Source organism: Typha latifolia, chromosome 14 (assembly GCF_019914945.1).
Source record: "Typha latifolia isolate L0001 chromosome 14, TyphaL0001v2, whole genome shotgun sequence".
Lineage (NCBI taxonomy): Eukaryota > Viridiplantae > Streptophyta > Magnoliopsida > Poales > Typhaceae > Typha > Typha latifolia.
In genome coordinates, this window is record NC_133099.1 from 9,297,844 (window position 1) to 9,313,320 (window position 15,477).

General features: G+C 36.7%; 2 protein-coding genes and 1 non-coding gene across 3 annotated transcripts; 2 read left to right on the forward strand and 1 right to left on the reverse strand.

Moving 5' to 3' along the window:
* TRNAM-CAU (transfer RNA methionine (anticodon CAU)) lies at nucleotides 1-86 on the forward strand. Its single transcript is given in 2 exon segments — nucleotides 1-38; nucleotides 51-86. It is a non-coding gene; the product is annotated as a tRNA-Met (tRNA).
* A 365-nt stretch (nucleotides 87-451) lies between these two features.
* On the reverse strand, nucleotides 452-3,997 carry LOC140801485 (zinc finger CCCH domain-containing protein 56-like). Its single transcript, XM_073156641.1, has 2 exons — nucleotides 2,833-3,997; nucleotides 452-1,268 (listed from the first exon to the last, which is right to left on the reverse strand). Exons 1-2 carry the CDS (start codon nucleotides 3,620-3,622, stop codon nucleotides 982-984), a joined length of 1,077 nt encoding a protein of 358 aa, XP_073012742.1. The 5' UTR covers nucleotides 3,623-3,997; the 3' UTR covers nucleotides 452-981.
* Nucleotides 3,998-9,129: 5,132 nt separating this feature from the next.
* Nucleotides 9,130-15,119, forward strand: LOC140801132 (uncharacterized). Its single transcript, XM_073156139.1, has 10 exons — nucleotides 9,130-9,317; nucleotides 9,409-9,766; nucleotides 11,071-11,277; nucleotides 11,362-11,574; nucleotides 12,921-12,987; nucleotides 13,069-13,272; nucleotides 13,452-13,543; nucleotides 14,193-14,381; nucleotides 14,486-14,622; nucleotides 14,798-15,119. Exons 1-10 carry the CDS (start codon nucleotides 9,217-9,219, stop codon nucleotides 14,976-14,978), a joined length of 1,749 nt encoding a protein of 582 aa, XP_073012240.1. The 5' UTR covers nucleotides 9,130-9,216; the 3' UTR covers nucleotides 14,979-15,119.
* Nucleotides 15,120-15,477: the final 358 nt, after the last annotated feature.

Genomic DNA, 15,477 nt, shown 5'->3' on the forward strand with positions numbered 1-15,477 from the left:
GGGGTGGTGGCGCAGTTGGCTAGCGCGTAGGTCTCATAGCTATTTGAGTGATCCTGAGGTCGAGAGTTCGAGCCTCTCTCACCCCATTTTTCTTTTCTTCTTTTTATAACAAATATTTTCAAACATTATATGAGCTAAGCTCAATTTGAGCCGAGCTTAATGAAGCCAATCTATTTTCATACTATAAAATGAACCTGAAATTATTATTGAGCTCAATGGCTCGGCTCAGTTTTATTTAAGTCGGCTCAACATTTATTTTGACAGCCCTACTTAGAGGCCAATTAAAATTCATCTAGTGATATACAGAAAGGCTAAACAAGCTTAACTATTAAACAAGGCTTCTTCTAATTAACAATGACAGCAGAGTCATTTGATATTTTGCATCAATCCACTTCAAACTTCATTACTGAAATTTATACATTGTCATAGCACTACCATGTTAATGCATCAGTATTCACAAATCACAATGTTAGATATGAGACATGCACTACACAACAAAGCATCCATACATTTGATTGCAAAAAGCATATCATTCTCAACTGGTGAATACTAGAGAAACTTGCCAAAACAAACAGGCCTTCCAGTTATCTCCCACAAAATTTGGAAATCATCTCATTGTATGTATATGATTGTAAGAGACATTCAGATCTGCTTGAATGAATATTGAGGAGACAAGCAGCTACATCACTTTTGTTGAAAGGTTACAAAATGACTGCAGATATGATCCACATGATGCCTCCTGATGACTTGCATTAAGTTACAAAATACATACAAGCAACAGTCAGAGGAACCCTCAGGGTGTGCGGTGCTCAATCCTCATCCAAGATAAGGAAATTAAGAAGTCTTCTTCCTGTTTATTGCCTCGCAAAGACGGATCGTAATGCCGCTAACCACAAAACAAGGCAAGATATTAACTACAAATACTATATAGGTACTTTCATTATCCTTGCACCCGGATATTCATTGATGTCAAGAATGATCCTACTCGTTCTCATCTATCCAGTCACCATAAATCCTACTGATCTTGTCTGGGCCTCTCCATTTTTGAAGAGGCCTTTGGCCTTGCCCCTGCCTTTGGTTGGCAATAGTTGATCTCTGTGAAGGAACACCAATATGATAAATATCTGAATGAGCAACTGAGGTGACAGATGCAACAGCAGTCTCTGTAGGAGCTTTTGCTGATACGCCAGCCTGCTTCACGTCTGGACCAGTTGATGAAGAATCTCTGCCATCCACATCCACAAGCCCTCCACCATATCTGTGAAGTTCTGCGATCATACAGTTAAATAACTATGAGAAAAAAAAAGATTCAAGAAACAAACAAGGAAAAAAAAAAAAAAACAAATCCTCCATGCTGCAACGTTGTCAAACTAATAATAAAAAAAAATCTTGATCACGAAAGTAACTAAAATTTCATCATTAAAGAGAGAGAAAAAAAATAACACTTCTTAGAGGCTCGATTATATGCAAAACAAATCCACAGTTCATTTGTTGCATTCTTTATAGCTAGGACATGCTTCTCTAATGATCATTCAACGAATAGGAAAATGCTTAAAAGTTTCTAAACCAAAATATACTTCTACAATATGATTTTTTTAATCTTTTTAAGATGATATAAAAGAAAATATGGAATAAAATCTGATAAAGGATAAAAAATCACAAAATAGAACTCATTAATATTAGAGTATGTATCTATGAATATTTATGCCATATATACAGACACACACACACACACACACATATAGAAAGAGAGAGAGAGAGAGAGTTGGCCGCCCATCAAATATATCTCTGCCTCAATCAAATGCCAAAAATAGAGAGGCCCCATTAGAACAGTATTCTAGTGCAAATGTAAACTGGACACCTCTATATGTCCAACAACAATGATTCAGTACATATGTGAATTATTAAAACAAGATTCTATCCTTAGATCTATCAAGGAATAGAATTATCATTTTACATACATTATTTGACCAATCAATTACTTTAGGCTCAAAAACTTAGGTAGTGGTTCAATTTGATATCCTTGTGTTGGCTTAATGGACTAGAAAGTTTAATTTGATTTATGGACCATGTAAGAGAGGGAAGAAAATATCGAGACTAATTGACCCATGAAAAGTGAAGGGGTGACTAATACTTCTGGTCATACTTATTGATACTTCCTATCAATTCTATAAACATCAAACAATTTCAGTCATTAGATGGAGAGAGAGAGAGAGAAATTGGAGGTTAGTATTGAATCATTTGTCTATGTCCAATACTTAGAAGCTTAGAAACGTCTACAAGACAGATTATACTTCATTAAGCTCAACAAGCTACTCCTATGGTTATCCAAGAGTATTCACAAAGCAGATAATTAACCTGATTAGAGACCTGGTAGTGCAATACGCAGTTGGAAGACATATATTGTAACAAATAGAAACTAGTATACCATTCACAGATTAAGTCAGAAATTGGAAACAAATAGACAAATAGTTTCAATTACCAAGAGCAAATATTACATTTGGCGAGCGTAGTCAGAAACTACAAATGACAAAAAGCATGGTAGGTCTTACTTCAGCCATTCTATAGGCCATCTCTGAAGAAACAAAGGGAAACAATTTTTAGTAAATATAATCTTCACATTAGGTGAAGGAATACCCATCACAAAGTAAGAGATGAACTTGAGTTGCATAGCAAAATATGCAGACATCAACACAAAAAATAACAAGTCCCAACACCATGTCTATTTCACATTAGTAACAAAGAAATCATACCTACATATATGATTTCTCAAATGTTCAGTCTTAGCATCAAACTCGATAATCCAGGGGTAGGGGAATCATCAGATCATACCTGCGGCTCCATGGGCAAAGTGGCACTTGCTACCAAAAGGGCAATAACCAGTCATCTCCCACTTGTTACAGATCCTTGTCTTCCAATTAGAAGGCTTCTGACTCGACCCATTCTGCCCAGTCGCAAACCCACCAGCTCCAACAGTCGGGGACAGACTAATTGCCACGCTCTCCCGGGCCTTTGACTGCTCATCATGCAAGAAAGTACACATTTCTCCATAAGGGCATCCCTCCTCCGAATAGAATTTCTTACAGTGCCTTCCTTTGTATGACCTCTGAACATCTCCACTTGCATTGGAAGTGGTAAGGATAGGTATCTGATGCTCCTCCCTCCTCTCTCGCTCCGCCCCGTCCTCCTGAGCCGCCACAATCTCCTGCCAATTCGGAGGCGGCTTTCGGAGCTCCTCCATGCCGTGCGCAAAATTGCAATTAGTGATGTACGGGCAAGTCCCTGCGCGAAACTTGCAGCAAAGCTTGGTCTTGAAGAACATCTTCCCAATTGCCCTTGACTTACTCATCCCATTCCCTTCCCCTTGGGAAGAACTCCGCAGCTTCTTGCTCGGGGGCTGCTCGCTGCCAGCCCGGGATTGGGATTGGGATTGGGATTGCGACTGACGATCGCCGTAGGAAAGATTAGAAGAAGGATCAAAGTTGGGTTCTGCATTCCAAGCTCGGTAGTCATCCTCGGTAGCCCATATGCCCGATTGATCAATCTGCGCAGCCGCCGCTGCCCAACTCTCGGGACCGGAAGCATCCGGGACTATCTCGATGGCATTGCTACCGTAATCCATGTATAGATAGAGAGTAATAAAGGAGACGACGACCGAAATCAAAATCTCAACTTTTTTAACACCACAGTGTCCCAACCCATGAAAACCGAGATGAAATCGAAACTCCAAGTGCTAATCCCTCCCAGCGATTACAATCGCAAGCTAGTATTCGTGATGATATGCTACAATTACGACATGCCAAATGGAATTTAAAAAAAAAAAATTAAGTATTGTAAGATACGAAGGTCGAAGTAAACTAAATGAAATTGAGATTGGAGCTCAAAGGGGGGGAGGACGGGGAATTGAACCCCACGAAGACCCTAGAAACCTATTTGAAGCAGGGGAGCTCCGGATCTCTGATAGTGGCGAGGAAAAGAAGTAGATCTTATCGGCGGTGTTGATGGAAGGTTGGGGGGTAGGGGTGAAAACGGGTAGGATTAAGTAGGAAGCGACCCGCTATTCAATCCGACTCGGATCGGATTCGGATAAAAAATTTCTATCCGATTCAGATACAGATTCGGATACAAATAGAATTTTTGAAAAAAATTTGGATACGGATTCAGATTCGGATACGGATACGGATATCGGATATCCGTTTACCCGCATATATTTTTTAAATGATTTACAGTTTTTAGTTTGCTTATTTAAATAGTAAATATTAATATTATTACTAATAATATGTTATATATTATTTATTGAGATTAATTTCTCTAATTTTATATATTTGACATACAAAAATATTATTTGTTGTAAAACTCTTAATAATTTTGTGTTAATTATATCTAAATAAAATATTATAATTATTTTAAATTCAATCAATATTCGTTTAAGATCCGATCATCTATCCGAAAATTATCCGTATCCGTTTACTTAGGATATGATTTTAAATTTTTCTATCCGTCCAATATCGGTATCCAAATCCGTATCCGGACTAAAAATATGGATCCAGATATAGGTTGAGCATTATCTGATCCGTATCCTATCCGTTTTCACCCCAATTGGAGGTAATTTAGGTAAATTTACATTTTTACCCAAGTGAGTATGCTTAAATTTACATTCACATCTAGTGTTTAATTTGTTTGACTTTAACCATAGCAATATTATTATTTTTCATCATATTTAACTAAACACAAGTTGAATTTAAAAATATTTATTTCTAATACATCTATTTACTTAATATATTTAGCATATTTTTGTCATCTAAAATTTGATAAGTATTATTTTAGATGCGTCAGGAAGCTTATTCAATCCTCTACAACTTTATTTCTAATGAGTATTTTTAAATTCAACTTGAAAAACATAACGGTTTTCAAAAATTTGCATTTACTCTACTATGTTTTAATGTTTTAACAAATCTGTGATCCGCACCCTAGAGTTTTCTTTAGTGATTTTTCCCGGTACAAAATATTGATACTTCTCACCTCTATTTAAATAGAGGATGAGTTATTTATCTGGTTAAGAACTCAGAATTTTTAGTGATTTTTCCTAATGAGTATTTTTAAATTCAACTTGAAAAACATAACGGTTTTCAAAATTTTGCATTTACTCTGCTATGTTTTAATGTTTTAACAAATCTGTGATCCGCACCCTAGAGTTTTCTTTAGTGATTTTTTCCGGTACAAAATATTGATACTTCTCACCTCTATTTAAATAGAGGATGAGTTATTTATCCGGTTAAGAACTCAGAATTTTTAGTCTCATCTTAAGAGAATTCTCTTGCTCTTTTATGGAGCATATTTTATATTAAAGTGTGAGCAGAGCTTCTCCATGCGTTAGAAAGCTTATTCAATCCTCTACTACAACCTGTGATTTAAGAGTAACTTATGACTTGATGGCAAAACAAATTTGAAGCTTTCACCTTACTGAGTAATTAATCAAGAAAGATTTCAAGCAAGTGATGGACTTCAATAAATAAGTGTTGATATGGTAATAACGATTATAAGTGAAACTTGTTTCCGTGATTTATGCGAGCAGATCGACCTGGTTTGGGCAACTCCATATTCTTTTTCGGCTTTTCATCTTCCACTTATGAATGCAATTCTAAATCTACTTCTCTAGATAGTAGGATTCAAATTTTCTAAACCAAATTAGTTTTTAGTTTTTGATGCAACAAACTTTTACTTTCAAAATCTATAAACCTAGCAAAACAAAGAATCTTATCCCTCTTGAAAGTTTAATTGGTATCGAGTAATTCCTCCTTATACTAGAGAGATCCTTAAGATATTAATTTACCTAAAGAAGACAATAGAGAGATCTTTAAGATATCAATTTACTTAGGAAAGATTAATCTACTATTAGACCACTTCTTCTAGATGGTTCTAGTTATCATTACTAGAAAGCTAGAATAAAGGCCTCTTTAAAATTAATAGATAAACGTGTATGAATTTCCGTGGTCCATGGTTATTGATCTTCGCCAACTAAAAGGGTAGAAGTAAATACTATATTGAACCCGTTGAGGAGTGCGATAAAATAATCATCGAAGGCATGAGCTTGATCAATAAAGCTATCAATGTTATCTTTAGAGATCTATGCTAGGACCAGTTCAAATGCATTAGTACCTACAAAATTATAATAAAAAACATGAGACATACTTAAAACAACTCACAAAATTGTGCATAAAATTAAACTTTCTAAACTTTTAAGACTTATTACTTCTCTTGAAACTCTTAGGATAGACGAGTCAAAGACCTTCGACGAGTTCTTAGTCAAGGTGAGTGACATCGTCACGTCATCAACTCAAGCTTCAACCTTAGCAAAATAATCTATGAAAGCAAGGTTGTGAGAAAAATTCTTTGATCTCTTCCTGAGTGATTTCGAGCAAAGGTACCTGTCATAAAAGAAAGCAAAAACTTTGGTACCCTCAAAATTGAAGGATTGGTAGAGAACTTATGAATCTTCACTTTGTCTTCCTAAAATAGTATAAGGTATTGCTTTGTGATCAGTTAAAAATGAAGATTTTGATTCTAACAACGATCCTAAAATTATTGCCTTATTTGTGAAAAAATCTAAGAAGTTTTAAGAAAACTAACAATATGACAAGGAACTCTAAAGAAACATACTTGAAAAAAAGTTTCAAATAAAGAAACTTCTACTCTTACTCCAACTCTGAATTTCAAGATAGGAAAATCAAAGAATGAAAGTGGAGTAAAATATTTTAAGTGTCTTGGTTATATGAGATAAGCAAAGAAAAGAGAAAAGGAATACAATACTAAGATTTACTATGGTCGATCAATACCTACGTCCATTTCTCAAGATTTATTTCTTAAGAATTTATTATGTACTAAAATGCATAAATAACTAGCTTACCAATGTGCTAACAATATATACACAAGTATCCCCTAAAATATCTTCTCTTAAAAAAATCTTTGTTTTGAGTCAAAATATTCACCCACAAACTATGAAGACTTTTCTACCTTCTTCATGATGAAGACAACTTGAGATGATTCTAATGAGCCTAACAATATTCGAACTAAGAAAGAATTAAATAAAAAGTGTTCAACAACGTGGACCCTTACTTGCTGACTATTACCCAAAAGAGGTCATTCAAATGCAAATTCCGTTGTTGATATCCTATTGTAGCTCTAGCAGTTCTCCTATGACGCAACTTTCAATGACTTAACTTGCTGGGTTGATACTGTGTGGTAGAAAAAAAAGCTTCTTGTAGCTTCCCTAATCAATTCTTTGAGGCTAGGATTGTTTTTCATGTAACCGCAACAGTGCACTTGTGGGTGAATCAATGGCCTTACTTGAAGGTCTCAAGATATTAGCTACATGCCAAAGCACATTCTAGAGCTAGATCTTCAGTGACTCCAAGATCATAATCAAAGCAATTAATGACAGTTGGTGACTACATAAATTGGTCCATTTCCTCTATCGCATGAATGCATTTGGTGGATTTTTACTCTCGTGTTAGGGTTTGTTACACAAGTTCCTAAAGGAATACAACATATTTTTAGTCAATCTTGCTATTCGAGAATGTATATCTAAACCATGGACTGACCCACCTTCTATATCTAAATGTACCTTGAATCTTAATGGATGTATGATGTCTATAGATTTTCATAATAATAATAATAATAATAATAATAATAATAATAATAATAATAATAAGGGAATTTTATAAATTATACCCTATATTTTATTTATTTTGCGATTCACACTCATCTTTGAGATTTTTATAACCCGACTTTTTTTTTTTTTTCTTATAATTCTTATGTGACACCCTCTGCTAATTTAAACGGTACCATCAAAAACATATTCCGTTATAATATGTGAAATAATTTATAAATATCTAAATTACCCATGCCTTCTTTAAAGAAGAGGCAAAGAGGAGGAAAAATAGTGGTGAGAGTATTTTAGTCATTTGGTTGATATCAGTTAGTTAAAATAACATAAGAATGTTAAACGATAATTATTGAGAAATAAGAGGGGTTGGGTTACAAAATCGTCAAAAACAAGTGTGAATCACAAAATAGTTAAAATATAAGATGTGATTTGAAAAATGCCTTAATAACAATAATACATAAAATGTGCAGTTTTGCATTCTACATCATATATGAACACCTCCAATATCTTTCTCATCCAATCCCCCCCTCTAAACAAAAACAGATTGGACAACCCTCCCTAACGGTTTCCCCCACAATCCTTACCGTTTCTAGTTTGAAGACCAAACCCAAAACTAAACTCCAAAATGGCAAAAACCATAAAAAGGTCTCGCGGGAATAAAAGCAAACATATGGCGAGCAAGAAAATTTAGTCCAATTTTCCACCCGATGACACATGAGAGCCATACCTATCCCGTCGGAACCCTAGCTCTTCGGTGATTCAAGCCACCGACTACCACCTTCTGTCGTTCCCCTAGCCGGCGGTAGATCACAAGCCCTCAGCTCTTGATGTGCCTACCCCTATTGTTCGTCCTTGCCCTCCTCGTCTTCTTCTCCGAGGTCTACCTCCTCCTCTCCTACTGCCTAGTTGCCGCGGGGGGAGGAAGGGGAGAGGTCAGAATTGGCGGTAGATTGCACCGTCTGCTTGTTAGAGATCGGGGACGACGAGGCTGTTAAGGTCTTGACAGTATGCTGCCACACGTTCCACTAGAGCTGCATTGACCCTTAGCTCACAGCCTAGCCCACTTACCTTTTGTGCCGCTCCTGGCTCAGCAGTAGAGGAGATGGCCACGCTATCCATGTCAATTAATAGCGGGCAAGGATCTCAAAGTCTTCTTTCTCTTCCTCCATTTTGTGAGAGAGCGCGCGGCATTTGACATTTGACTTATTTCTTGAAGTAAAAAAAAGGTTGAACTATTTTACACAATAAGCCCTATAAATACCTGATTTTGCTGTACACTCTGCTCCTTCCACAAAGGGCATTATGGTCATATATGCCACCGGCATCATTCGAACACGAATCTTGACACATGATCGTGAGCTCTGAGGTAGTGTATTAGGTAGTGGTCTCGACCTCGTGTGCAGACTCGTTTCCTCTTAACCCGATTCCATTTCCAAGATCCGATAATCTCCCTCTATAAATATTTGATTCGAAACTCGAAACCCTTTTCTATCTTCCCGCTCTTTCTTCTTCTTCTTTGTGGTCGTTCTTCTCCCCCTCTGTCTCTTCCAATGGCATATAGAGACATCGTCGGTAGCTTCTGGTACCTCCATGACCAGGCCTTTCTCAAGTTCTCCCGCGTCATACAGCTCCCCCACTACGGTGTCCATCGGTTAGCCAAGAACCCTAAAAAGCCCCTAATTTCTCGAACTCTTGCTCTCTCTCTCTCCTTCCTTCTTGATCTCCTTGTTTTCTGATCCCAGCTACGATCCAGACATCAGCGAGGCGTTCGATCTCTTCTCTAAGCTGTGGAAGATGCAGAAAGAATATCGATGGTTACTCGAACAGAATGGGCTTGAACGGTGGGAGATCGGCCAGATCGCCTTCAGGATTGGCCAGCTCTACGTTGGCCAGTACCTGAAAAATGGCGACACCAAGAACCTCTTTGAAGCCTACCTGTCCTACAAGGCGATTATGGATCACGGGTACCTACTCGACACATCAATTAACTTGGAGATCCACTTCCTCGTCCACTTCTTCTTGCTCTGCCTCATGCTCGGCCGCCACGAGATGGTGCACTTGATCGCTGCAGAAATCAAGGACCTCTACAATGGGTTCCTGGTGAGCAATTGACCTTGATCATCTTGAAGTGAATGTGTTTGAAGAGTGGCTGATTGATGAATTTTGATTTGCTCTTTTTTATATAATGTCTACCTGATTTTTTTTTCTTGATCTGTAAAGTAGTTTATTTTTGTAAGTTAATTGGTGATAAGTCTTTTTTTGGTTTAGATAAAATTGATACATTGGTTGAAATTAGAATATTCTTAATTGAAAGTTCTTCTGATGTATTATGTGGAGTGGATTTCTTGGGGAGCTTCTTGCGACCCTGAGTTCTTGGATAGTTCATATTGGATAAAGCAATTGGTGGTTGCCTCTTTTCTTGAATTGAAAAAAAAGAGCCATCGCTTTATATTCATGTGATTGTCTTTTTCCTGGAAGAGTGTTGAATAGTTAAATTTTGGTTTTCTTTTTTCTATATTTGATAGTTCCTGATCCATAGGGTAGTTTTTTTTCTTAAATTACTCAGTGTAATTCTTCGGTGTGGATTAGGCGATTGAGAGTTACTGTTTTATTCATTGAAATTGAATTATTCTGAACTGAAGTCTCGTCTATGGGATAGTTTCAAGATGCAGCTTCTTGCGACCATGAGTTCTTGGATCAGGGTCAATCAATAAGTGACCGTCTTTTTCATTGAAATGAGGTTGTGGTCTACTGATAAATCAATGGAGCACTGAGTTCAAGATGGTGGTCTAGGAGATAAAATGCTTTCCCTTCAATCTATAGGATTGTTGAGTTCTTGAGGTGTGACTGACGGTCGTTCTTGTATCTTCTCTCTCTTTGATAGTTCTTGATCTATAAGATGATTTCTTACTTTTGTTACTTGAATTGCTAAAAGAGAATAGACACACTCCTTTTTAAGCTAAACTCTTTTATGTGCCATCATATATAAGGAAAGTAAGAAAGGATTATATTGATAGAATTTCAATTATTTGAAGATCAACTAGGACTCTCAACTTAAAAAGTTTTATTCAGTTTCGATATGCTGACTTCTTCAGAGGGAAACATTATAAATTAAACAGTAAGAGGATCAAAAACTTTAGCATGCCATAGTTTTTATTCCTTTCTTACGAGAGTACAAATATTTTCTCATCTAATGTTTCTGAGTTCCTATACTTACAGAGGTTCCTCCCTTTTCCTTTTTCCTCTTTTTCTTTTGTTTTTTTCGTAAATCAGTAAGAAACATCTGAAAACTGATGTCTAGATCATAGCAGTGACTGTTCCTTGTCATTTTCATATGTCCATGTTCCTAAGTTGTTCATAATGCATGCAGAGTGATAATCTTAGTATTGAATGATTTATTGCAGGAAGAAGAACCTATGGAATGGAAGCAGTCATTTAAGGAAATTGAGAGATTTCATGAAGTTGATAGATCTTTTATGAACATGAGGCCATTAAGGTATAGCTTTGCCTTTGATCCACATCCAAACTCCATTCCTAATTTGGCCTCTGGGGGCAAAGAGAGAGCGCCCATTCTGCATGTTGCAATCATACTCGGCTACCATCCCAATGAGGTAAGCTCCATAATTTTTCTCACTAATCTTCCCACTTTATCTTGGAAGTTAGTAACATTTTGCTTATTTTCATGATAAGTACAGGTCAAGTTTGGAGAGATTACTCTAGATAGTTTAAGAATGCTTCAGTGTTTAGAGTGGGAACCGTGTGGTGAATTCGCAGAGACGACCCGTGGTGAGGGCATCCAAGGAGGAAACTCAAGTCCCAATTTATTACAGGACATTAGAGATATGTCTTTGCCGCCAAACCCACAAAAATTAATTTTTTATCGCCCATCTATTACTCTTTTTCTTATGGTAAGTTTTTCTGCACTACCATTGAAAGCATGGATTTTGACTGCCATTAATAGCTTTAATCTCTACGTCTTCATTCTGAGATACTCTAATGAAATTAGCAGTCAACTTCTAATACCAGCAAATGCTAACAAAATGAAACCCAATTATTCATACAAATAAAGTTTCCTTTGTATGTCCATCAAATTTTTCATTGGTTGACTTCACATGCTACTAACTTTCTGTAGCCACATGAGAGATAATTTCCTTGCTTCTTTGTTATGCTTTAGATTCATGAAATGTTAGCTTGAATCTCTCTTATTTTTTATTCTCCAATGACTCATTCATTAGGCTGTCATTCTGATTTCGTTTATTTTTGAAATTATGAAGGTCATTGGTGGAATTTTTAACTCTAGAGTTAGAGAGGTGAAGCAATTAAACAATTTGATGACCGTCCAAGTGTCTGTTTTATCTAAGTTCTCTTCAGATCTATTGGTGTGAGAAGGTGGGTTATTGGTGAACGGCCACATGATTTTGATTGAGAGGAATACTTGGGACCTTTTGTTGGTCTCAAGGTCTAAGTCCTTTGTCCTGCTGTTATTCCTCGAGCCTTGCTTGTTTAAATAAATTGAGAGGGCATTTTGAACCTCAAGTCAAGCTCCATAGTCCATTCATCAAATTACTATTTCTCTCAATCCATGGTTTAGATATTTCAATAATCGACCCTAATGGAGATATCGAAGATGAGGCTGTGGCATTTTTGCAGACACATGATAGTTCTCCTTCCTTTCTACGAGTAACTAATTAATTGGAAGTTGCTAAGTGCTTATATATATTGTAAAAATCTACTGAAGCTGCTTGATCCTTGTGCATGAAGTTTAATTGCTTGTTTATAAGCTAGTAAGGGTGAGGTTGAGTCATCTCACAACAGAAAGTTCCATCTAAGTTGGCTTCAGCCATTCCTGAATCCTGTTATGCTATTACCAGGAAACCACCAGCTCTGACTGGTACCTTTTTACCTACCCTTTTCGTATGGTAGGTCAGCTCCAATTTGATGGTTAACCACTTCCTAGATATTCTGAAAGGTAAAGATGACAATAGTTCAGGTTATCTCATGTTGCATGAGGCAGTTCTTCCAGTCTTTTATAGTGACATCTTTTACTGGTCCTGCAGTTCCTTGGAAAATTTGAACATTTCTTCAATTTTGTTTTTCATTTACTGATCCATTGTTGCAGACATCATTAAGAATCCAGAATTAGTTGAAATTCTTTTAATTGGGTTTCAAACTTTCACCACTGAACATTACTTTTGCGTTAATATTTAAGCATTTCACTTTGTTTCTTTTTTCATGTTTGCATATTTTCATGCAGGTCATTACCACTGCATGGAATGAGCTGCCCTCTGATAAAGTTTTATTGATCTATCTTTCAGCTGGAGGTCTGCATGATTGGCTTCTTGTTTTTCTTTGTTAATTATAGTCTATGCATCAGTTCCAGTTATCATCAACATATCTTGCAGGGGAGGGTGAACTGAGCCTTGTGCCATCAAATTCTAGACCTTCTTCAGAAAGTTGTGGGAGGATCATGCACAGTTTTAGTAATATTGAAATTTCTTATACGGCTACCTCTACAAATAAAAGTCCTGTTAAATCATCTTCTCAGAGGGACTGCAGCAAACTTCAAAGTGAGCCTTGCTTGTGGTTAGGTCCTCATGAAAGTGAAGGTACCTTTTGCTATCTGCTGTAAGGGTTACATAGTGATGAACCTTCATTAATATATAGATTTTTTTCCTAGTTTGTAGAATTGTTGCAAGGAACTTTTATTATTTGCTTCCCATATTCTCTTGATGGTCAAGTTTACCTATTGTTACCTAGATCTGTCTCAACTTCCTTAAATTTCCAGGTTCAAACTTTCTCTACCCTAGCGATTTGATTCCATTTACAAGAAGGTCTCTCTTTCTGGTGATTGACAGTAAGAGCAGCTATGCATTCAAGGCACGTTTGTTGATCTTATTTCTCCTTCTTGACTGTGCATGCCTTAGACATGTAAATGAAAGATATGGGTATCACTGAGTAGCTATCGGTAGGAGTGAGATTCACAGATAACAAGTTACTAATATGGCTCTTCATGTCTGCAAATAAGGTATGTATGCAACCCTCTTTTCTATTAATTAGTCTAATTGTTTTAAAGACAACATCGTCAGAGTAAGTTCTTTATAATTGCATGATTGTGTTAGAACTAGATATGCTATCTTTTTTTCCCCATATAGTGGCTTTTTAGTACAACAGTGCGGACTGAGGGCATATTCCTTTGTTTCAGAATGTGAACATTTTGTTTCGTTCATGTTTATGGATGTAAAATCTGAATTCCTAGTTACTCCTCATCTCTTTTTAATCTGAAAATGTTTCGACGTTGATCCTTGTAACAGTAGATGCTTTGGATTAAAATTTAAACTGATTATCTTATGTTGTAAAGAGCTAAAGGATAAGAATCGAGTGTTTCTTTTTTTTTTTTTAATGATTCTCCTGCTGTAGGCTGTGATTACTGGTTACATTTTAAATGAGTATTGATCCTTGTAACTATAGATCTTGTCATCTCTAATTCCTCTATGCATGTATTACAACTAAAACAACGAATGTGCAGGCTATACATGGGGCAGAGAAGGGAAAGACAACAGCTATGCTACTTTCCCCAACCTCCCAGCCTCCAACTATTGCAGATAGTGCTGGCCATGATTGCTGTCAAAACGGCAGCCAATTCACTATGTTCCTCACGGCACCAGTGCAAGCTTTCTGCATTTTGACTGGACATTCTATGGCAGATATTAGTAAGGTATGTTCGTTTATGTGCTGCACTTGGTGCACTCTCTTTGATTGTTTTTCTTAGTAGCAGTCTTCTTTTCTCATTTTTATGCGTATTGATGAAACATATTGTAGGATACATTCAACACGGCAGAGGAGTTACTTTCCTTATCCTTAATTGAATGGGGAACAGTTTTACTGGCATCACCTGAACTGGATGAAGTTTGGATTGACGTCTTACGTGATCCACTTTTATGGAGACTTCTTCTCAGGTAAATTTCTGTATAGAAAACGGAAAGCATTAATGATTTAAGTTAGAAGCTTAACTGATCTGCTATAGGAATAATGATTTCCCCTTAAGATTTTCATTTTTATCATGTCACAACTGAGATTGCTTTTTAATTGCAAGTAGTGATATTATTATTTATCTTCTCATTCTTGTTGCAGATTTATCTTTTGCAGAGCTGTTCTCGCACTTTTCAAACCAACTAACCATGAGGAGGAATTCCTCCCAACCTGCCTGCCTCAGTTACCTGAATCAGTCCTTCCACAGAGCGAGGTATCTCAATCTTCTTTGAAGCCGATTGCCTCTCTCTTTGAAGCCACCGACCACTTTGATTTCAAGTGACTGACTATTTGATATAAATATGTCAAATCTATTCTTTGATGTGAATATGTTCCTGTGTGGCTCCTATACTGCAACCGGATCTGCCATCGTCTTTTGTAGATTTAAATGTGAAACTAGAATATTATTTTGACATGTTCATTAGATTGCAGCTGTGCACAAAGATGTGGCTACGAGAGGTGTTTTGGATACTATCGATACGAAATCTTAATACGGTACGGTGCATGCTATCATATAAATCAAAGTTTGACACGACGAGGAGACTCCTGTCTAAACCTAGTCCATTCCCCATTCCGGGGGTTTGTGTTGGTTAGCTATTAATGAGGTATCACCAAACTCACCATATTTAATAGATTAATAAAAGGCTAAGGAAAAGACCCACCATGGTGACAGTATTTGCAATGGATTTTTTTTTTTTTTACTAAAGCAAAAAGGGGTCCATAAATTATGTGGCCATATCTATACTGCTGCTATTCAGAAATCCATTGTCACAAGAGAAATA